Below are 23,179 nucleotides of genomic sequence, written 5' to 3'. Positions count from 1 at the left end.
CACTTATAACCATTATAAAGCACTACAGCGTACGTAAAATAGTGCCCAGAATATTATTCTTCCACTCGCTTTACGTACACGGTGACGCGGGGCCCAACGCACCCTCCCGTCCCCACCGCTACAGCTGTCCCCTTAATCTACACTTATGATCGGTGGCTGCCTGGTCAAAATAAAATTGCTTTGGATTTTGACCCGTTGATTTCTTGAGGAGGTCAACCGTAGCGAGGATGAACGTATCCGTAAACCTACACCAGCAGATCACCATGGGACGCGTTCGGTCGTCTCATCGGGCAAGGAATGAGTAAAGCTATTATTCTGTTCCGCGAATCCACTTTACAGGTGGAGAGCGGACGCATGAGATGTTTGTTCCCTTGTTGATAAGGTCGGCCGCTACCGAACCCCCCCCACACACACTGATACGTTGCCCTCATGATCACAAGCGAAAGGAGACAAGTCACAGGGACATGGCCTCCGCCTTATCATAATTGTTAATAAATTATACATATTATATATAGGATTTTTTTTATGGGTAAATTAAAAAGAAAACTTTCAACTTCTTTTTTCTAGAGTGCTTAAAAAATTCTTACATAGTATTTCTGATCATATAAAAAATTATTTTATCATGAATGACCATCGTCCTTTGCTCAACCGTTAGCAACTTATTTATTCGTCCCTTTTTTTCTTATAATAGTAGTTATCTATCTTTATTTTTTTTCAATGTTCGCCGCTACGTCTAGGAGTCTTAAATCATGTTATCATTATATCTAAGAAATATGACTCGAGGCTTAGTCCATCGATAAGGTGCTACGAAAAAAAGAAAGTAATCCCATGGTGTTTCCTCCCTCCTCTCTTAGGATCATTAGCAAAGTACATTAGGATAAGACCTCGCGTGAGAATCATGGATGACTATGATGAAAATTGCAGGTTGATATGGAGTAGACATGAGTGAAATTAGGTAAAGGGCGATGGTCGATAAGAATAAAATAATTATTTTACAAATATTCAACGATATTTTTTTAAAGTATGAGCATTTTGTAGGAAAAATACAAAACATTTTTGTTGGAGAATTCAATTTTTTGTTAATAAATAAAAATTTATTTTATTTTTTATGATTCTTATTTAAATTTAATATTTTTATTTAATATCCTAAACATCTCTTATCTTCGCCTAACTTCCTCTTATCAATCGTCCGAGATATTTAAAATATTAGAAAAGAATAAAAATAATAAATAAATAGTTTTTTTTTTAAAAGACGAGCGGCATCATTGAAAAAATACCTAAAAAGAGAAAAAATATTTTAAAAGTTACTAGATCGATAATTTTATTTATTTTTCATAATGATGGACGGTGGAAAGATTAAATGGCTATGGAGGAATAATGTGATACAAAAAAAAGTTTGAGGCGATTTAAATAATATATCCGGTAAGTAGAGAGAGAACGCCGTTACCGTCAACTAACGGCCGATGTAGGTACCATCCGGTGGAGGGCGTTTCCTGAGGGCGGCTCTTTAACCGGCGCACGTTACCGTTTCGCTCCGCCTTCGGCCGCTTTCTCCCGATTTCCCTCTACTCCTCCTTCCAAATCCGCTGTTAACTCCAACTTATCCTAAATTTGGGAGCCATGGTGGATTTGAGGCTCACGAGAGGCTTCATCTTCTTCGAATTGGAACCCTAGCGATCTCCCCTTGATCCCAAAAGGTAATCTTGAGGAGATCCCAATCCGTTTGCTCCGGGTCTTCGGCCTTGTTTCTTCCCCCTTCCCCCTTCTCCGCTGTTGTGGTGATGTTCTGCTTGATATCTTTTGTGCGGTTTCCACTGTCGTGCTTTGGGTTTTCGCTGATTTCATCGCTTCAGAATCGGTAAAAATATCATCTTTCTGTCATATACCCGTTCTTCCATTCAAGTTTCTGGCGCTTTCATTTAGAAAGATCATGGAAAAGAACTTTTGACCTGAGAGATTTGGTTGTATTTGAGTGGATTTAAATGCTGCAGATCTAAAGCGATCAGAAAAATCTCATCTTTTTCAATATATACACGTCTATTTTGTTCTTGGTCTCTGAGCGTGTTGGGGTTTCGGACTGCTGAAACGAAAAAGACTATTCTTTTGTTCGCTTCTGCAGGTGAAGTTTTGTTGGGTTCGGGGGTTACTGGCATTGTCTTGGTGCATTAGGAATCGGGTGGTGGGATATATGGAATGGATCTGCGTGTGGCGTCTGTGGCATGCGTTCGTTGACTGCGGCAAAATTCGAAATCCACCCATCAGATAGCAGGAGGAGGAGGAGGTGACTGCAGAGGTTCTAGGGCGAAAACAAAGAAGAAACAAGGATGGGAGAAGATCTCCTCACCACCTTATCCATGGAAAACCATCACCCATCCACGCTCCTCTCCATGGATCCATCTGGAGGCCTTTTACTGTCTTCGTCACACGAGGACTCCGACCGTGAGCTCTTGATCCAGCGGCATCAGGTTGTCCTTTCTGGTGCCCCGGACATCAACCTCCCCCTCTCGGCCGAACGTTCTCCTTCCCAGCAATCGTGGAATTCAGACCCTTTTGACATGCTGGATGTTGGCCTTGGCCCTCAACTCTATGATGCAGAGGCAACCCTTCACATCCCAAAGGTCACTGCTGCTCGCAAGTGCACCAAGCGAGGGGATAGCATTTGGGGGGCGTGGTTCTTCTTTAGCTTCTATTTCAAGCCCATTCTCTCGGAGAAATCCAAGGGAAAGGTCATCTGGGATGAAAATGGGGTTAGTGGCTTTGACAAGTCTGATGTTCGCCACGATGTGTTCTTGGTTCAGCATGACATGGAGAACATGTACATGTGGATTTTCAAAGAGAGGCCAGAGAATGCACTTGGGAAGATGCAACTGCGGAGCTATATGAATGGGCACTCTCGTCTTGGTGAGCCACAATTCCCAATCAGTGTTGACAGGGGTTTTGTTCGGTCCCACAGGATGCAGCGCAAGCAGTATCGGGGACTGTCGAATCCACAATGTGTCCATGGAATTGAGGTCATCAGGTGTCCTAATCTAATGGTTGTTTGTGAGTTGGACCGCAAAAAGTGGGTGGAGCTCACGGGCAGGGATCTTAATTTTTCAATCCCTCTTGAAGCCAGTGATTTTGAGTTGTGGAGGAATCTAACCAACACTGAATTTGAAATTGAGAGGCCTCCATTGAAGAACATTTCGCATCCCCATCCTAAAAAGTCACTTAATGTTTCGAGTTTGAATTTATCTTCACAGTCAAATCATTCTAATGGTGATGGGATGGACCTTTGTCCTGTTTGCAGTAAACGCAGGAAGGATTTCTTCCCTCATGTTATGCATGAGGATTTCTGCCTTCCTGCAAATCCCCATGCTGAAAGAGGTCAAGATGTGGAGATGCACGAAGTCGAGCCATCATGGTTGAACGAATTCACTGGTGTTATGAAGCATGCATATGGACCTGTAACTGCTGCAAAGACAATATATGAAGATGATGAGGGGTACTTGATAATGGTGAGCTTGCCATTTGCTGATCAACAAAGAGTGAAAGTTTCTTGGAGGAACAATCTTACACATGGAATTTTGAAGATAATTTGTGTCAGCACTGCCCGAATGCCTTACATAAAGAGGCATGACAGGACTTTCAAACTAACTGACCCTTCCCCTGAGCATTGTCCTCCAGGGGAATTTATAAGGGAAATAGCACTACCGACACGTATCCCTGAAGATGCCAACCTGGAAGCATACTATGATGAAACTGGTGCTTTGCTTGAGATTATGGTTCCAAAACATCGAGTTGGACCAGAAGAACATGAAGTTCATGTGTGCATGCGCCCCCCTCACCTTGGGGCTAATGATCTTCTGTTGACCTGAATAAGTGGTGACACCATGTGTGCAGCTGGATGCATGGTTAGGTTTCCTTTGACTAATAATTCTGTACCATGGAAAGGAAACCTGTCAATTTGAAGTGCGTCCTTAGTGTTTTTAATGTTTTTGCTGATTAGTTATGATGCAACAATTTGCTGATTCTTGCACCTTGATTGGGATTGGAGTCTTTCTGGAAATTCAGTAGGAAGGTTAAAGCGGATAACTAAGATTGAAACTTAAATTTATTGTGGTGAACACACATAATATTGGCTTTTCTTTATGTAGTTATGTTGTTATTCCAATTATTGATCCCTAATTTTTGCCCCGAGAATATGGTTTCATCTTGTCATAAGCATTTTACAGCATGTTTAATCAGAAAGTTCTAAGGAATGACTATGGGGTAGGGTCTTGTCCTATTTCTATTGAACTTATGTATATTTCCATACTTCAATGATAAAGTCTATCACATACCACTTGAGTTTGTTGTGGATGTTTAATTTTCCTTTGTTCTGTTTGAGTAGTGACACACATGGTATGTAGTTGTTAAAGTAGAAAAGAAGAAAGTTCCTTTCATGGTGAGAGTAGAACCCCAAGTTTCTAAATAGGTTTAATTATTCTTGCAAGGTGGTCATTTGATAAATGTGTTGCTTGAAGTTTGTTGTATATTTCGCTGCTATGCAGTGGAATGATCCGCCTTAGTTGTTATTTGTTTGCGGCCAGTTCCTAATCAAGCCGTAAACATGCTTCCATTATTTTTTCTCTTTGAAGATCATGTTATATATATATATATATATATATATATATATATATATATATATTCATTGGATGATTACAAAGGGACTTTTCTTCTATTGGATATTCAGCTTAGCTGGTCATTGTCTGTGGTGTCTTCAGTACTTATTGTGGTGATAGGGGTCAAGACGGTGTTCATTGCTAAGCCATGAAGGAATTGAGTAATCATGTGTGTAGGGATGAGTAATTGTGGTCAGTTTCTGTGATTTAAAGGACTTTATGCTCCAGTGGGGATGATGAGTTTACTTGTATGGTTGGGTTTCCTAATCTCTTTTGGCTTGCAAAGATCAGATTGAAGGATGGTTTTCTCCCTTGTTCTTAATTTGTATATTTACTGTTCGTCTTTACATTTTTTGATTATATGATTGTTATTCTCTTTGTGTTTTACTTCTTTTTTGCACATTACTTCTCGTATCAATTTCTCATTGGCTTTTCCTTCTGAGTGCGGGCTTCGTGCACTGGGCTTTCCTTTTTTGGAGCAGATGGAGAAGATATACTAGTCGGTTTGGGATCAAAAGGATGATATATGAATCAGTATTTTCCAGACAATGGGAAAAGAGGCCACAGCCACCAACAGCAAGTTTGGAGCTTCTGTTTATATTCACCAGCATTTATTAGCTTACACTATGAAGTGATCTTGCTGTAAGTCCTTCACACCCTGCACTTTTGTTTCGGTTTACATCTTGGTGTTTCTTTTTTCGATCCAACCTGTGCAGGATTGTCTTCGCCATGAACGAGACGGTGGCATTTACTCCCTCTTATAGATGTGTGCTTTGGTCTTCAAGATTTTAAACGGAGCCACCTTCTTCCCCGAGCCCATACAACTCTGCTTCGATTTTGCCCACAACAAGATCATGTTCTGCTGTCACCTAGTTTTCTTCTTGTAATTGGCTGTGTGTGCTGCAGATGTTCGGATACATGGTGGTCGTGGCAGATGTATCGGAAAGAAATGATCCATATAGCGGCGGCGGATCATGTTTGGACTTTGGTACGTACCGATCCGAATGAAATTTAAAGTTATTTTTTGTAATTCATAAACTTAACTGAAGGATGACAAGAAAGCAAGTCCTAACTTTCTTCTTCTCTTCATGAAACGACATGGAAAGATCAACAGAAACATGCCCACACATGAAGACAAGGTAGGTTGGCTTGTTTCCTTGTTTCATGAAGTAAATTGCTGCAGTCGTGGTGCTTGACGACGACAGCTTACCCGTGCTCGGTGCACCCACTGTCAAGGAAGGGCAAGAAGAGTGGGAGAAACGCAGCTTTCATGGGCAAAGGGAAAAGCCAACACAGATTCCTCTCGTTGCCTTCAGCATATGAGCTGGTCGTTTGGAATCTACTCAGCTAGTAAACACAATACTCAGATCAGTCTAAGACGGAAAAAACTCCTTTTCATGCATGCTCAGATCAGTCTATTATAAAACCTTTTCTCAGATGGATTTGATGAGGTCAGACTTGGATTATTCATTTCATCCATTCGACATGTCTTCGAATCGAGACAATTGTTGAAAAAGCTTCGTTTCCAAATGTAACTTTTTATTTTGATTATGTGATATTTGAAGTGATCAAACTGTAATGGACTTGGTGGAATTTGGAATCTTATATTGCTTATCATTACAAATGTGGGTTAGTATTCTTATCATTACAAATCTTTATAATGCATAAATTCATGAAGATTATTTAGATAAAATGAGATGAAAAATCCTTGATCTTTTTCTTTAAATATATGTTTCTCCCACAGCATTCTAAAGTGCGAGTGCAAAAATGATCTCCATCTAATAATTAAAATTATGCAATATATGTTCTTTATTAATTATTTTTTGGCTTATAACATAATTTAATATCAGATATGGAAATTACATCACGTATTATCCTCTCTCTTAGTAACATAAATTTTGAAGTATTTATAATAATATATTAATACAACAACAAATTTTCCTACATCTCTACCTTATTAATTATTTGGAGTCAATTATATAAATATTTAAATATAAATATATTTTTTTATGATTGTATCTACATAAGGTGTTTCAGTAACTTGGAGTTTCAAAAATACTTTTAAAAACATAAAACAGAAACAGTGTTATGAAAAACATCTGCAACACTTGGTATTTTAAACCATGAGAGACCACCACGTGAAACAGCGGCATAGAGGAATCAACCGTCCAATATCCAAGGACCCACTGATCGTACGGCTGATATCTGAGATCAGAACGTCTTTTAAGCCGCTTGGCGCCGCAAATCCTCCCCAAATCCCGCGTCCGACGAAACACTCTCGTTTCCTACTCTTAAATCCCTTGTCTCATTCCGAATTCTTCGATCCCGTAGCATAATTCCTCAGATTCCTCTAAGGTAATCCCCTTGAACTGGTTATCTTGGATCAATTGGGCTCTTTCTGATCTTTGATGACGATGTAGGATGTTAATGGAGTTAGAATCATAATCGTTTGGTGTATGAAAGGGATATCGGTCTCGACGAGGCCTTCCGAATCTTTCGTCGCGTGTATTTTAAGCGTTATTGTGATCATGGTTGCTACCGCCTCGCCTTTTGTTAATCGAGATTCATGTTTTTGATTGCGTCGGTTGGTGCGGGTGGTTTGGCTCTATATAAGGTCTTTGGATCTCGATAGTTCCTTCCGTGAGTAGAAGAAAAGAAAGGATTTTGATTGGTTTACTAGAGGGGAAAAAATCTTGGTGGGGAGTAGTTGCTGTGTTCTTATGTTCTTTAGCGTTGTTTCGATAGGGTTTTATTTTGATATATTATGTTTCGAGATTCTGGCCTTCTGTGTCAATGAGATCTAGAAACATTCGTGCAGGATCTGAGGAATGGGGACGGAAACAACTAACGGAAACAATCATGTCGTAGCAAAAATGCCTCCGACCCCTTCCCCTCTTCGAAATTCCTAGTTTTTGCAGGTTACTTCTCTTTGCTTTTGTTTCTGAGTCTGATTCGCTTCATTTTCCATGGCTTGATGGAAGCTTTTTTGGGTACTGGTTTTAAGCTTTGAAGATCCGGAATAGTTAGATCTCCGAGTAAGAAACTTGATTAATCAATTATTAGTAATGATATTCTTCGTTGTAGAGAAATAATTCGTCATTATGAGTTTTGTATAACATTTGCTAAGGGACTAGATTTGCAATGTGATTTCAGTTTTCTACAGTTTAATCAACTGGATAAAGTAGGATAATCAAACTTCACTCTGGGATTTGTTATTGGAATTCGAGTTTTGTTGTTCTCTGGCTCTTCAGACTATCGTAAATCATTTTCTCATGGAAAACATTCTGAGTTCATTTTGACATTTCCGCTTGACAGTCCAATATGCGAATCTTGGTTACTGGGGGTGCTGGTTTCATTGGTTCTCATCTGGTGGACAAGTTGATGGCAAATGTCCACCAAATGAAAAGAATGAGGTATATATCTGGTTTGCTTTGTTCAGTTTTCTTACGCTGGTCATTCTTATCAGACATGATAGCACTAGAATAATTTCGATATTTAAGCAGAATCTTATCTTTGTTTGCCCAAGTAAGTCATATTTTAGAAATAATCTACATATTCTTTCACTGATAATTAGATCCACCCTAAATTGCATGAATTTCATAAAGATGTGTCTTGACTTGGTTGTATCATCAGTCATGAGCACTATATTCTAGTTAGAGATTAACAGTTTAGTTTAACCTAAAAATATCTTTACCATAATACCATAATGCTGTTTTATTAAATATTTTGATTTCAGTTTCACTAATATATTTCTAGCAAGGCTTTTCCTGCAATGTTAGCCTCCAAAGATCATGAGTAGAATTATTCTTGTCATTTTAAGTATATGACGATCACCATTCTTATTATTTTCAGAGACAGAACTAAACATGCAAATATGATCAGAGGGCATAGATTATTAGTTTATACATATGGATTTTATTTTATAACGATAAATGGAATTAGATGATTTATCCAAATGGGAGTTTATGTTACAATGGCAGGGTACTTAGAGTAATTTAATTATTTATATCTCTATGAAATTTAATTAAAGTTTGAAACAGCTGATATGAGAAGAAATGAGACAAAAATTGAAAATCTTACTGATAAGGTTGTTCAGATATCTTCTAAATATAATACAATAGTGGGAAGATCCATGCAACCACCCCAAGCTTTGGATTTTGGTGTCCATACAAGCATATCTGTGTGGATTATCACATAAATTGATATTTCAATACAAAAGCTTGATACCACTTCTGACATACGACTATCTATTTTATCCATTTTCATGTAACAAATTGTTGGATATTGACTGAACACCTTTGTATTGTGCATTTTTTTAACTTATGTTGGTAGGTGATAGTTGCCGACAATTTCTTTAGTGGCTCAAAGGACAATCTCAAGAATGGATTGGCCACCCAAGATTTGAGCTGATTCGACATGGTACTTTCCTGTTATTTGAACAAGTATTGAGTCATCTGAAAGAGTGTCTCCCTTCTTTGAGCCTTTTCGTTGTGTTATGACCCTTGCTCGAGTTCTCTTCTATACAATTTTTAAGCATTCTAAGATACAACATGGTTTGGTTCGTTAATGTCTGTAAAATTCTGTATGCTTAATGGAAAATGTGTAAATATGCTGTTCTAATAAAAGACTTGATCTCATTTATTAGCTCATTTCTGTCCTGTCAGATGTCACAGAGCCACTATTGGTGGAAGTTGATTGTATCTATCACTTAGCTTGCCCTGCTTCGCCAATTTTCTATAAATACAATCCAGTCAAGGTATGCATTTTTATATGGAATAGATACTAAGAAATATGTTGAATTTGACATCAGAAACAAAAATGTCTGTTTCTGTATCATGTGCTGTTTATCTATTCTACCATGCATTAGGTATCTGTCACTGGAGGATAGCTTGGTTTCTATGGATAAGCTGGATGATTTGTCAGTCTCTCAAACCTACATAAATTTAACAATCTCATTTACGTAAGCTTTGCAATTTGAAAGTCACCATTTCTTAGACTGATTGTGATTGAACTTTTATTTTGTAGATTTTAGTTAAAGAATTCAATTTAGTGTGTGGTGCTAGATGTTAGAAATCTATATTCGTTTTATTTTTTTTTCTCATCTTTCTTTGGTACATAATTTTTCTTGTAACTCTTATTTTTTCCAACAATTCCTTATTGTCTTCTTTGTTAGCTTGGAGATCTTTCAAGAAACCTTTTATATTGTTTTGGCAACTCTGAGATACTGATTTTCTTTTTTATTTCAAGATGGTAGCTCTGTATTATAAAATTAGCTTTTCTGTTAGCTATAATAGGTTTTTGTTCCTGAAAAGAATAAGATAAGTATATTACTTCATCAGTCTAAGACTGTTCCATGTGTTTACTACCATTTGTCAGCTGCCTTTTTCTCAAACTCGCTTGTTGCTGCTGTATGCATTTTTTATCATGAAGTTTAACCAGGACGAACATTAATTTCAAAATGGTCTTGCTACAGACAATTAAGACAAAATGTGATTGGCACACTGAACATGTTGGGGCTTGCAAAGTGGGTTGGAGTAAGGTATGGTCTAAAACACTAGTGTAATAACAAATCCTAGGAGCATATGGTGTGTGCATACAATATGTTTCCTGTCTTGCAGGATTTTATTGACGTCAACATCAGAGGTGTATGGTGATCCCCTGGAGCATCCTCAGAAGGAGGAATACTGGGGAAATGTTAACCCAATTGGTATTTATGTCTCTCTTAACTGGTGGTTTAGTGTTACAATGTGACATGCCTTAATTTATCCTCTTAATGTTCACCTTATGAACTTTTAGGGGTCAGGAGTTGCTATGATGAGGGGAAGCGTGTGGCTGAGACATTGATGTTTGATTATCATAGGCAGCATGACATAGGTAGAGTATTCATATCTAATCAGCTCTTTGACTTAGAAAGTAAATTACTGGAAAGAAATAGCTAGGCAAGTTCTCACCATATGTTTCTTCACCTTTGGGATTGTTACTCTTTACTAGAGATCCAAATTGCTAGAATCTTCAACACCTATGGACCACGCATGAACATCGATGATGGTCATGTTGTCAGTTACTTTGTAGCTCAAGCACTTAGGTAAATTTTATGATCTCATCAACAAATGAACTGGAAATTCCTTTGACCATGGTTACTTAATCTGGTTATGGTTGCACCCAATGGTGAGCCCTTAACAGTTCAGGCTCCAGGAACACGACCCGAAGTTTCTGTTATGTTTCTGACATGGTAAAAGTTTCCTTTTTTATGAGCATAAATCTTTCAGGCCTTATCTTGTGCTGTTAACACTAGTAAAAACTTTCTGTTGTACCATGAAGGTTGATGGGACTTATTCGGCTGATGGAAGGAGATAACACTGGCCCTATTAACCTCGGAAACCCTGGTAAATTTCCTTGATTACCTTGTAATTTCATGATTGATTACTGTAATTTCCTTGTTCATTAGGCAGCTTACTGCTACAATTTTCCTTTTCTTTCAGTATTACTGGTCAAGAGGTTTGAATATCGGCTTCAAATTTCAGAAACTTTTAGGATTTTCAAGTTCCAAAATGAATGCCTTTCTCCCTCTCTGTATCTCTCATTCATGTGTATAATGTAAGTCAGTAATAGCCAATATAACATGGCAATATGAGACTCTCTCTGGTTTACCAACCCTCTCTTCCATTAGTGCACATATTAATACAATTATGACTGATCTTTAATGACCAATTCATGTCGTACAGTGGTTTAGGATTTTCCTTGTCACCCAGGTGGCAATTTCCTGGGGTTTTCATGATTCAATAGTATTATGTAGCTAATTAACAGCCTTGGGCATGGTCTCTAAGTGGGATTTGTGTTATCTGTAGGTGAATTTACAATGATGGAACGTGCTGAGATCGTGAAGGAGGTAAGTTCTCTTTTCCTTTCCTTGAGCAACTTTACACTTGTATCCCTTTTTATCCTATTAAGTAGGATAAACAACCGTAGAATCTTTTTTGGTGAATAATATTTTGGTATAGAGAGGAAAACAACAATAATAATTATACAACACATCTTTTGCTTAAGTAACTGTACCACTTAGATTATCAATAAAGCATCCAATTAACTAAATAATGAGTTGACAAAACCCTACCTCCTTATGCAAGTATTGATTAAAATGATTGAAAATGCTCGTGATGATCCACGCCAAAGGAAGCCTGACATCACGAAGGCGAAGTATCTTCTAGGATGGAATCTTAAGATTATATTACGATAGGATTTGTCTCTAATGGAAGACTAATTCAGGCAGTGGCTTATCATGGTCAAAAAAGAATGAGCTTTATTCTCTTTGAAAGATGATTGATTCGTCCTGGAATAAATCAATTTCTACTTTTGATTGGTTGTTGAAAAGTATGTAATTTGAGTACGTAAAGAATTTTGTTTTCTAAGATTGGTGAGGTTTTATGATGAGCAAAGTCGTGTTTGGGCATTACTTTTTTTTGTGCAATGTAATGGATATGTATATAATAATTATTAATTTGATGGTGTTATTCTGTGAATGGCTTAACTGTGTAATATAAGGTTTTCCAGATGCCAGTGATTCCAGCTGCTCCAAATGGATGCCTCTCTCTATAACATGTTCATGTTCCAGTTCTTGCTGGAATGATACAAATTGTTTATTTGCAAATGCATGATGATTTATTTATATGGTATATAGTAAAGGGATATGTCAAAATTTAAGTGTCTATCTTTTGAAAATGTATTTATGAATTATATTTTATCATGTAGGCAAATTAGTTTTGTAATAAAAATGCATAATATAAATATGTGTAGGCTACCGAACATACTATATGGTTTCTATGCAAAATATGCAGACAGAGACCTAGCTGGACTACAATACCCTCAACTTTGTCGGCAACCAAAAGACGTATCAGGGGTACTTAAGTCAAATCAATCGTCCAAACTACTACACACCTCAACCTCGCTCCCTATTTAAAACCCCTTCTTCCCTCTCTCTCTCTCTCCCTCTCTCCGTTTCAGGAAGCGATCCTCGACAACAAGGTATTTGTCTGTCCTTTCCTCGGATCTGATCTCATTTCTTGATCTCCTTCGAGTGAATACGGCTTAGGATTCATCGGATTTGCTTGCTGGGATTCAATCTGGGGTTAGGGATTTGGGTCATTCTTTTGATGTTTCTTGAACCGGTAATGTTCTGAATGCTCGGTCGGTGTGTCCGTCTTGGCGTTGTGAGATTTCTTGCGGACATGGATTCGTTCTCCCTACGGAATAGTCTTTGGCCTTCTCGGTTTTGGATCCATTTTCTTCCTCGCTTACCTTGTGTTCTTATGTTCTGGGGTGTTGGCTAAGGTGCCGAGAAGCAGAAGACTTGTGGCTTTTGGATTCTCCGATTTCTTGAGGTGCTTTGTTTTGCAGCAGGAGCCCTCTCCGAACCTATCCACTTGTTGGTACTTCTTCTTCAGCTAGATGATAACAGATCTCGTTCCCTTAGCTTTCAAGTAATAGGACACTTGAAGTAAGACTAATTGAGACTCGTCATCAAGGTGTCGTGGTGTAGTTGGTTATCACGTCAGTCTAACACACTGAAGGTCTCCGGTTCGAGTCCGGGCGACGCCATTATCATCACCTCAGACGTTTTTTAACGTGGCTGCAGTGAGAATAAGAATGCAGAGTCGAGTAGCATGAGGTAAGCTCACCGGATAGTCTTCGTTAACGATGACGCTTTAATTTTGTTTTTCTGAACCAAATTTTCATTACAAAATTAGGTATTACCACCGGAAGTCTTCACAACTCTCAGAATCGCCCAAACGAAGCCTTTCGTCAAGTGGTGGCGTTCTGGTAAGTAATACTCACCCTTTCTCTATATTTATCATTATATAATAAGCACTAAGTACCTAACAGTATTAAGTCATAATATCCGATTATTTTGGATCGATTATGGATTTTTCATCGTTATTGAGCTTACTAACAATTATATCCTTAATTAAATTAATAGTATTTAAATTCTTATTTATAATTTTTAGTAAATTCTTTTGTATTTTTGCATCATTAATACTATTTATTTCATTTTTTAAATACAAGAATCTATTCGTCTCAACATCAACAGATACAGAGAGAGAAAGCAACAAAAGATGTGACCTCAACAGAGACTAACAGGACACGTTCACTTCGCTTCTTCCAGGCCATATAGATCACTTGGCACTCTTGGGTTGATGATGGCTGATCTCCTGCTCATCATCGTCGGCTTCATCCCACCACGCCCAGCTATCTTCGCCGTCGGTGTGCTTCCTGTGATCCTCCTCCTCCTTCATCTCGCTCTCATTCCAATCACCCCGCGAGTCTTTCGCCGAAGGATGCGTTTGCCGACCGCTTCCACCCTTGCTCTCCTGCCCAAACGCTTCGGAGTATCTGCCGTCGTCACCCTCGCTCCACCCCATTCCCTCCATCTTCAGCGATGCCATTGCCATTACGCCTCTCATGATCCCCCATGTCCTGTGACCGATTTCGCTGGTTCTTGCTGTCACCGTGTTCACTGTTTCATTTACCTTCTGATCATAGTTCACCTCCATCACCTGCAGTACACGTATATTTGGAACACTGTATCGTGCTCATCAACAGGGACAAAGGAAATGAACCAATACCTTGGAAGTCAGCTCCTTTGTACCTGCTTGGACAACACTAGCTGCAGATTGCGCAGCAGAAGCAGCGGCCATGGACAGGCGACCAAATCCCTGTAGACACAGCATGCAAAAATAAATAACATATATCTTTATTAAGAATAAATCGGTATAGAATAATGTTGTTTATTCTGTCAGAATAAACAGCATGCAAAATAGATGTATAAGTTGGGAGAAAAGGACCCGATCTATAGATTAAACTCATTCTGCCATTCTATGACTGGCAACATTCACCCGAGAGACGACGGAGAGCAAGTCATCCTGCGAAGCACTCCGTGCTGGCCGAGTGGGGCTCGATCCGAATCCCACGTACTTGCCGCCTTGTGAAGGTGGGATCCCCTCCGGCCGAGTACTGTTCTCATACATCTTCCTCGCGAAGAACCTCTCCTTGTTCGCCGGCTTCTGCGCCATGGCGGGCAGATCCTGCGTCGACCGAGATCGCAGCGACGTCGCTGCTCCGCTCCCGCTCCCGCTCCCGCACCCAAGGTCACCCACCGACTGATTCCTCCTCATGTTCGAACTAGCCGCGAGGTGGTCGCAGCCGTCCTCCTCCTCGTCGTCCCACCTGTCCCACCCGGACGGATTCCGCGGCGGCTTCCTCGCGCTGGGCTCGGAGGTGGCCTCCTTGACGACGGGCGGGTCTTGCGAGGGGCGGCCGTCGGCGAGGGCCTGGATGCAGTCGCGGTAGGCGGCGGCAGCGCGGGAGTTGTACTTGGTGGCGGGGTCGGCGTCCCTGGGGACCCTGCGTCGGGCGAGGAAGGCGTTGAGGCGGTCGTTGCCGCCGCACTCCATTCTCCGGAGCTGGGCGTCGGTCCAGGAGTCCATGGTGACGGAGCGGACGAAGCTGAGGTGCACCCCGAGGCCGCGGTGCTTGCCGGAGCAGTCGAGGCACAGGAAGACGCCGTAAGAGATGGAGGCCCACTGCGGGTTCCTCTGCCCGCAGTCGACGCACGCCCCGTTGCCCGGCTCCGACTGCAGCGCTTGGAGCCGTCGCAGGGCGGACGACGAGGACGTGGATGCAGCAGCAGCTGCCATGATGTGGAGGTCGATGCGGGAAATGCGTACGCTTTCGTGCGGGGGAGGAAGAGGGAATGAGTGTGGTGGGGGGGAAGAGGGAGGGAGAGGGATGGGTAGGAGAAATGGAGCGAGCTCTCCTCTCGCCTTCTCCAACCTGTGGCTTGCATGGCTCGTGGAAGCCTAATTGTTCGGGATCGTTTCGCGGACTACAACAGATCCAACGCGATGTTTTGTTGCGTGTTCGGATGTTCCACATAAAAAGCATACAATTTTCTTATTCTAAATATGCTATAAACTAATATACATGTATGCATACATTGGGCTTTGGCGTACAATCGTAGGCGTACATGTATGCATGTATTTGGGCTTTGTTGGTACTAATAGACATGTATGCATACACTTATACGTACAATCTTGTATTTTCAAAATTGAGTTGGTCAAACATACTATAAATCCCTTATATATTGTCTAAGACATGAATAAATAAATTGAGAAAGCACAAACATTACATTGGGCATCCCTAATATTTAAACATCATTCATTAGTCTTGGATTAAAGATTTATATTTATCTATATGGATATGATGAATGTATTACTATCAACTTTAATTTTTAACTAATGATTTATGTAATCAAAATTGATGAACCAATTTTTGTTGATTGTTCAAACTATAAACCACCTGTTTAAAACTATTGCAAAACATGATGTTGAATCTAACCATTTTTGGGGAAAGGGATCATCTCATGAGGGATTTTGCTCCTCTCAACATCTCATGAACAAAGATGTTCCTGCAAATTACAAAAGAAAAATGTAAAAATCCTACAAATTTAAGCTGAGAAGATGAACAAGAAGGCAGAACTCAAGAGGTGGACATCGGTTTTTAGGTGTTTATTCTCGAGAGGAAGATCCAGCCTTTCCCCTCCGCAGCGATCGGCCGTGCCTGTTTTAGCAATATTAAAAGCAAAAACAATTAATTAGAGACGACGAGATGCAAATCCAACAACATCTGCTAATTCACAAATGAAAAGCTGGTGAGTTGAAGAGTGTGAAGAAGAAGGGAGGGCGAGGCGATGGTGGGGCTACTTGCTGCACGATCGGAGGAAGCTCACGGCGCCGACGGCCTGGTCGGAGTTGAACGCGGGTTCTCCCTGAAGAACCCGATTCCAGCAGACCTCAAGGTGAATGCGAGGACCTTTGCGGCTCTGGCTCCCCCGCTTCTCCGCCTGCCTGGTTCGACCTTGCGGAAGACGCGTCAGGTCCGTCTCGCACAATTACAATAACAAAAACGAATCATCGTTGATGATACCAAATCGACGCGGATATTTTGGATCGATCAAAACCTAGGCGAGAAAGAACACGACCTAATCGCAGCGTAGGACTGGGAATCTCCGAATCAAGAAACGCAAGAAGGAGAAGGATGGGAGGCATAGTTTCCGGAGGAGAGTTCGGCTCAAGAAGTCGGTAAGAATAGGGATTGAATTGGATATTTGGAGAAAATATAGGGTGGGAGACTCCGAGATCGGAGGCGGGACGGCGATGAGAAGGAGAAAGGGAACGATAACTTTGGTGAAGCGAGCGCTTGGGGCTGCAGTGCAGTATATATAGAACGGTCGCGGTGGTCGAACTGGCGCGCCTCGTCCGCATCCTCCTGTCCAAAATATGACTGCTGCTGGCATATTACCGAACACCACAGCTGCAGCGTCGATAACCTTCCGAGCTCTGATGAGAGCACTACTAGTTCGATTGCCTTCTTTCTGCTCCACCCTTCGTGACTCCCCCTTCGCCGCTTCACTTCGTCCATTCCACGCCTCCTCCATTTTATCCCCACGGCTCCCCAAAACCCCCTGCTTCCAAAGGCTCTCCTTTTTCCTTCAATACCTCTCTAAAACCCCCAGCGACCCCAAATCCCTTGCCGCCCTCGATTCCGCCCTCGCCGAAGCCCATCTCCTCGACTCCACCGCCTCCGTCCTCCTCATCCGCGCCCTCTCCCGACGCAAGAAGCTCACCAGAGCGAAGTCCGTCCTCTCTGGCCTCAAGCAGCGCGGCATCGTCCCCGACCTCTTCCTCTACAGCCTCGTGCTCCAATGCCTGCTCCCGGAATCCCCCATCCGCGACGTCGAATCGGTTTGGCATGACATCAGAGGGGGAGGCCCCGATGGGATCTCCGGCGCTTCGGATTTCGTCATCGGTCTCTGCCGGCGCCGCGTTGACGCGTCTGAGATCGAGCAAGTCTATCGCAGGGTTTCGAGGAGCCGGTGGAGTTTGAGTAGGCAGAGGTACATGGCCTTGATTGGAGCTTTCTGTCAGAGTAGCTGCCCGAATCCGAGTTTGGCTAGAGCTGTTCTGAGGGAAATGGAGGAGAAGGGATTTGAAGCAGATGAATTGACTTACTTTGCTATCTTCCGCAGCTTCTGTCGAGTTGGGAACGTCTTCGAAGCTGATTTGGTTCTCAGGAGCATGGTGGATAGGTGGAACTGTAAGCTTGACATACTGATCTACGGGAATTTCTTGTATGGGTTGTGTAAGTCGGGTAAGTTGCGAGAAGCGCGCAAGTTGTTCGATAAATTGTTGAAGAAAGGCCAAAACATCAAAGATAGCTTGATTCCAGTGCTAAAGCCAGGAAGGCGAGTCATCTTCCAACTGAGCTCCACCAAGTTGATTTCTGAAACGGTGGCATTTGGGGCGTACTTCCAATCGCTTTGTAAAACAGGGAGAGTTGAAGAGGCTGAAATGCTCTTGAAAGAGGCAACAGAGAAGAACATTCCGGTGGAGACCTGCGTTTATGTGTCATTCATAGAGGCCTTGTGCCGGGCTGGTAGAGCAGAAGATGCGGTCGAGCTTTTGGATCTCGAAAAGAAGAAACAAAGTGTATCTGTTGGTGATATCACAGTTGCTGTGATAGCAGGTCTCTGCAAACTAGGCCAGGTTGATGATGGATATAGGCTTCTCTTGGAGATGGTAAATGAGGGAGTTTCTCCAACTGCTCAAGTTTGTAATTGGATTCTAAAAAGCTATTGGGAAGCAGGGAGGATGGAGGAGGCAATCGGCCTTTTTGAGAAGTTGAGGGCCGGGAATTGTGGTGGTTGTGTTAGGCCCAATGCATCGACATATTCTTTGATGATCCATGGCTATCTGGGGAGGGGGGATACTGCGATGGCTGTCTCTTTCGTTGAGCAGATGGAAAGGGAGAAGATGCAAGTAGATGTTGGCTTGCACACATCTGTTGTTCGAAGTTTATACACTACTGGAAAACTTGAGGAGACACATCATTACATGAACAAAATGATTGAAAGTGGGACTATAGTTTCATATGCTGAATGGGAAGAGTTCGTGAATTCCATGACAATGAGAATCGAGGATATCTATACCTTGAAGTCGGTAACAGAGATGAGAGGCCATTAGCGGAACATAGAAACGAAATTTGTGGTTGCCTATAATGCAAGAATTTTGAGGTAATGGAACAAGGTCCCATATTAGAACTAGTTGCAAATGCAATATTTACATTATTGATTCTGATCTTAATTGACTGTGATGTTGAAACCACATCTGGGCTGGTACAAATTACCAGCTGATGATCATTGAATAGCTTTTCTTGATTCTGATCTTAATTGACTGTGATGTTGAAACCACATCCGGGCTGGTACAAATTACCAGCTGATGATCATTGAATAACTTTTCTTGGTGATCATTGCTCGTGCGGAATGCCCAAAAGAAGTGTACCAGCATTCATTTGCAGGATGATATCATGAAGTGATTGTCAAGGCATGTTATGCTTGCTGCACATGTTCTTCATCACTTGATTATGGACAATGAGTGTCTGCTGATCTTGATATATGGAACTCCTATTGGCAGAAAATGCACATTCAAGTCGATTCAGCTTGTTCTGCTAGGTGGGGAGTTTTTCTAGTACTCTACCAGTACCCTGCATATGAAAATGATTTGTTTTAGGATCTTTCTTAAATACAATGCAAGGTATTGCTTCTTGATTCCTTTATGTTGTACAAATAGCTCTCTCATTTTCTCTAGTCCTGCTCTCTCAGTCCATTATAAGACCAAACTTGTTCCAAGGTAAAAATGATACCGTGGAAGTTCTTACATTACTGAGTAATTTTTCAACAGCACTTAAAATTTTTCTCTCTCTCTAAATTTTTCAGGGACTATGGATATACTGTGGCTGCAGTTGGTTTTCAGATTAATTGCGAAAAGAGGTATCTAGTAGTATTGACATCCAGGCAATGCACAATCATGATTTTTTTTCGCCCTTAAATCGTGATTCTTAAGTAGGAAGCAAATGGTGCACTTGGTACCTAAAGCAGCTTGACATGGCACGTCAGTTGTTGCATGTACCTAAACCACACAGACAAAAACATCCCTATGCATGTTCTAGTGGTTAGCATATTTTGTGCACCGTTAGGTGATTAAGGAATTTTAGTATCAAGAAAAAATATTTGGATAGATGTTGATCATGAACTAGTGGAAATTCTCGGCCAGTGAATCTGGTACATGATTGATCTATCCAATGGGAGTTAATCTGGTGGTACTTCTTCTAACAAAAGTGAAAGCACTAGTTTTGGCTCACATTTTTTGTAAGCAGATCCACTGAACTCATTGCTAAATCTCATTATCATTGTTCTTGCTTCTGCAACTTTTGTCTGTCCATTGTGCTCATTCATGACTGATAAATGAACCTGAAGAGAAAAAATCATAGTACATCTGCTCAACTTTTCTCCATTGAATCTTGATGCAGGTTAAACTAGCAACAAAATTTCCTGTAAATGAAAAGGATCACTCTGCCGATTTGGAATGCAACAGTCACAGCTTGACATGTACAGGCATAAATGCATATGTATCATCAGGACACTGGTTCATAGACATAATTTTGAAGTCAGACAAGAATTTCCTCAAAGATGACCTTCATTTAATTCAGATGCTATTTGTGTCTCTCAAGCTCATGCTACAATCATATAGGGGATGGAGGAACAATCAATCAAATTATTATTTTCTTCAATATTAAAGGTTTGATGTAGCTGGTGCGTTATTTAGATGTTGATAGGATTAAATTCCTATCTATATTTACATTAGAAAGATTTAAATATGAACATGATGTATGCTTATGCAACTTAAATGCAAGTTGAGTTCCTTGCATGTGCTGTGCTTGCATGTAACTGTATCATAAGTAAATATTAATCAAGGAAAGAGGGAAAAGACCGTGACTAACGTGCACCCATTTATTTGGGACCCACCAACGCAAATGGAACTCAACACCTATTTAATGAAAAGCGAGAAGCTATAATTTAATTTATTATTGTCCTGTTTTATTTTGCTGACATGGAAATATGCTATTGGTCAGTATATATCCATCTTACGGGGCGGGTAACTTTGTTTAGGGTACGAAAAGAAATGTTCGATTCCGTCTTAGGTGGGCCCGACCCAGACGCTTACTCTCGTCCTACATCGGCAGCTCCCCATCGTCCGTTGCTACAACGGACCGATCTGATGATTGCATCTGTCAAAATCGTCTCCTATTAGCTCGATCGCGAATTCACGGATCGCCAGGCTGTCGATATCCAGCGGTCCATTCGAAACGCATCCAACGGTCAGTACCGTCTGCACACAGGTCACCAAAACACATGTGGGCAGTGCATATATAACAGCAGGCAAACCGCTCCCACTATATCGGGTTTGTCCAAACCGGCACGAAGCGCAACGCCGAGTAGATGGAGGCGACCGGGAAGGGCAGGAAAGGCGCCGGCGGTCGGAGGGGCGGAGGCCCCAAGAAGAAGCCGGTCTCCCGGTCGGTGAAGGCCGGCCTCCAGTTCCCTGTGGGCCGTATCGGCCGCTACCTCAAGCAAGGCCGTTACGCCCAGCGTGTCGGCACTGGCGCCCCTGTCTACCTCGCTGCCGTCCTCGAGTACCTCGCCGCCGAGGCAAATCGATCTCTCCCCCTTTCTTTCTGCTTCTAGGATTTTTCTGGTCTGCTTTGATTGACGATGTGCGGTTGTGGAGGTAGGTGTTGGAGTTGGCCGGAAACGCGGCAAGGGACAACAAGAAGAACCGGATCATTCCGCGGCATGTGCTGCTAGCCATCAGGAACGACGAGGAGCTGGGGAAGCTTCTCGCCGGCGTGACGATCGCCCATGGCGGGGTGCTTCCTAACATCAACCCCGTGCTCTTGCCGAAGAAGACCGCGAACAAGGAACCCAAATCGCCCGCCAAGCCCGCCAGCAAGTCGCCCAAGAAGGCTTAGTGGGGCGTTGGATCCTTCAAGTCTCCTCTTTGCTCTCTCTTTGTGTGTGATTCTGTGGTTATATTAGCTTCTTTTTCTTCCTTGCTTTCTTTTGTTGGGGTAGTGGAATGATGGGTCGAATCTGGAAAAGGGGGAGAGCTTTGTTTGTATCTGTCGTGGTTGCTTTTCCTTGCTGGGGATTTTAGACGAACAAAGCGTTTGAATTGTGGAACCTACGACTCTCTAATGGGGAATTTGAAGTGTTCTCGTTGCAAATCATAAGATCTGTTGCAATTGGGAAGGGGAAAGATGGGAATTTGGTTTCAGGAATTGAGGCCATTGCTGTGTGAAAGTGTCCTCTGCATTTGAGTTCTTACTTTATACCAGTTAGTGTTCCATGCTTTTCTGCTTTCTCATGGTCTTGCTTCTTCGTGAGTTCTCCTCATTGGAGTGCCTGAGGTGCACCCTCTGGTTATTAGTAAGTAGTACAGAAGCAAACAAACTTTGTTGATTCTTTCTATGTCATAGTATATATATTGTGTGGTCTGATGTTTGCAGTCTATTGTTCATTTTGACTATTGGATTACCTAAAGTTGGTGCTTGAAATCATAGCACAAAGTCCAAATATGTAGCTTTATCTGTGTTCCATGTTATGTTGCCACATCAGTCTAGACTCTTGTGATCCAGGCAGGGTCATGTAGTAGCTAGATTCACTTGACCAATGAGTGGTGGAAGAGTTCATGCAATCAATTCATGTTTGCCAAATGGGCTTTTGTTTCTACTCCTTCCATTTTCTTTAGTGATAATACTAAGTATTTTGGAGCTTGTTATTGTTTCATTAGCACTTGAAACAATTGTCTAAATGTCTTTGGTTAATAGACTTTAGCTTATTATGGTCAGTAATTTAATGTTGGATCACTTACAGTCTGAATCACTTGCTTTACCAATCCAGTCCGAAAGATTCATTGGTTGTTTGGCACTTGTATCATAACATCTGTTTCTCACTTGATTATTACAAGCTGCTTGTCAATCATATGTTTGGGACTATCTGTTTGATATTCCAATATGTAAATGATGATTATATTGTTTCTACAACAAGTGTTTTCTTTTTTTTGTTGGATCACTTACAATCTGCTTCATTTGTTTAACTGATCTTGATGGGATGTCACTGTTTGCTACTTAACTTGGCACATTGGCTAGCTTGCTTTTTCTGGAATGCTACTGGTTTCTTCAAGAACTTCTATAGTTCCTACATAGAAGTTGGAGGATGGTTTTAGATTTACAAGGAGCTCTACCAAATTAAATGTCTTGTATTATCAGTCATCAAATGTTTGCTTGAAATATTATCTTCCCTATGTTTTTGCATCTTAGGTTGTATTTATGTGAACTTACCTCATAGAACAGAGACCTTCAATTCTGAGTTTTCAAAAAGAAGAATAATCTCATTGCATTGCAGGGATGTGACATTTATTTGAAATCCAAACCAATATTTGGTCTCAGATAAGATTTAGTTGGTGATGACGTGTTAGACGTATTTATCAAAGGTTGAAGGTTTAAATTTTTATTCGATATATTTTTAAACATATCACTTAATTTATTTAGTAAAATATTTTGATAATTAATCTAAAGATCTAAGA

At 41.2% G+C, this 23,179-nt stretch overlaps 4 protein-coding genes, 1 non-coding gene and 1 pseudogene across 6 annotated transcripts; 5 read left to right on the top strand and 1 right to left on the bottom strand.

Moving 5' to 3' along the window:
* Positions 1-1,518: 1,518 nt before the first annotated feature.
* LOC103991326 (uncharacterized) lies at positions 1,519-6,267 on the top strand. Of its 2 annotated transcripts, XR_010497999.1 has the most exons (4): positions 1,519-1,697; positions 2,120-3,893; positions 5,126-5,631; positions 5,750-6,267. XR_010497999.1 is itself a non-coding variant. In XM_009410736.3 (2 exons), exon 2 carries the CDS (start codon positions 2,325-2,327, stop codon positions 3,855-3,857), a length of 1,533 nt encoding a protein of 510 aa, XP_009409011.1. In that variant the 5' UTR covers positions 1,519-1,697; positions 2,120-2,324; the 3' UTR covers positions 3,858-4,329. The 2 variants fall into 2 exon arrangements, 1 of the variants encoding a protein (XP_009409011.1); XM_009410736.3 differs by lacking the exons at positions 5,126-5,631; positions 5,750-6,267 and having other exon boundaries at positions 2,120-4,329.
* Positions 6,268-7,111: 844 nt separating this feature from the next.
* LOC135642537 (UDP-glucuronic acid decarboxylase 6-like) lies at positions 7,112-12,138 on the top strand (annotated as a pseudogene).
* Positions 12,139-13,164: 1,026 nt separating this feature from the next.
* Positions 13,165-13,238, top strand: TRNAV-AAC (transfer RNA valine (anticodon AAC)). Its single transcript has one exon. It is a non-coding gene; the product is annotated as a tRNA-Val (tRNA).
* Positions 13,239-13,717: 479 nt separating this feature from the next.
* LOC103991806 (probable ADP-ribosylation factor GTPase-activating protein AGD6) lies at positions 13,718-15,458 on the bottom strand. Its single transcript, XM_009411349.3, has 3 exons — positions 14,534-15,458; positions 14,264-14,353; positions 13,718-14,194 (listed from the first exon to the last, which is right to left on the bottom strand). Exons 1-3 carry the CDS (start codon positions 15,332-15,334, stop codon positions 13,814-13,816), a joined length of 1,272 nt encoding a protein of 423 aa, XP_009409624.1. The 5' UTR covers positions 15,335-15,458; the 3' UTR covers positions 13,718-13,813.
* Positions 15,459-16,303: 845 nt separating this feature from the next.
* On the top strand, positions 16,304-20,262 carry LOC135643469 (pentatricopeptide repeat-containing protein At1g62720-like). The gene is made up of 3 exons (XM_065160470.1): positions 16,304-19,288; positions 19,471-19,524; positions 20,064-20,262. Exon 1 carries the CDS (start codon positions 16,976-16,978, stop codon positions 18,716-18,718), a length of 1,743 nt encoding a protein of 580 aa, XP_065016542.1. The 5' UTR covers positions 16,304-16,975; the 3' UTR covers positions 18,719-19,288; positions 19,471-19,524; positions 20,064-20,262.
* Positions 20,263-20,984: 722 nt separating this feature from the next.
* Positions 20,985-21,818, top strand: LOC135643470 (probable histone H2A.2). Its single transcript, XM_065160471.1, has 2 exons — positions 20,985-21,243; positions 21,327-21,818. The coding sequence occupies exons 1-2, from the start codon at positions 21,034-21,036 to the stop codon at positions 21,561-21,563; spliced, it is 447 nt and encodes a 148-aa protein (XP_065016543.1). The 5' UTR covers positions 20,985-21,033; the 3' UTR covers positions 21,564-21,818.
* Positions 21,819-23,179: the final 1,361 nt, after the last annotated feature.

The sequence above is a fragment of the Musa acuminata genome, chromosome BXJ3-7 (assembly GCF_036884655.1).
Source record: "Musa acuminata AAA Group cultivar baxijiao chromosome BXJ3-7, Cavendish_Baxijiao_AAA, whole genome shotgun sequence".
In the NCBI taxonomy this organism is placed as follows: domain Eukaryota; kingdom Viridiplantae; phylum Streptophyta; class Magnoliopsida; order Zingiberales; family Musaceae; genus Musa; species Musa acuminata.
The sequence above is the reverse complement of the archived record's forward strand: the minus strand, read 5'-3'. Positions and strand labels throughout refer to the sequence as shown.

Bases quoted from the DNA above. Each gene is read 5' to 3' on its own strand.
- LOC135643469 (XM_065160470.1), top strand. From the start codon at position 16,976: ATGACTGCTGCTGGCATATTACCGAACACCACAGCTGCAGCGTCGATA.
- LOC103991806 (XM_009411349.3), bottom strand. From the start codon at position 15,334: ATGGCAGCTGCTGCTGCATCCACGTCCTCGTCGTCCGCCCTGCGACGG. The intron at 14,354-14,533 runs GTGAATGTTGCC...CTGTGTCTACAG, and splicing joins TGCTCTCCGTCGTCTCTCGG to GGATTTGGTCGCCTGTCCAT. The intron at 14,195-14,263 runs GTATTGGTTCAT...CGTGTACTGCAG, and splicing joins CAAAGGAGCTGACTTCCAAG to GTGATGGAGGTGAACTATGA.
- LOC103991326 (XM_009410736.3), top strand. From the start codon at position 2,325: ATGGGAGAAGATCTCCTCACCACCTTATCCATGGAAAACCATCACCCA.
- LOC135643470 (XM_065160471.1), top strand. From the start codon at position 21,034: ATGGAGGCGACCGGGAAGGGCAGGAAAGGCGCCGGCGGTCGGAGGGGC. The intron at 21,244-21,326 runs GCAAATCGATCT...TTGTGGAGGTAG, and splicing joins TCGAGTACCTCGCCGCCGAG to GTGTTGGAGTTGGCCGGAAA.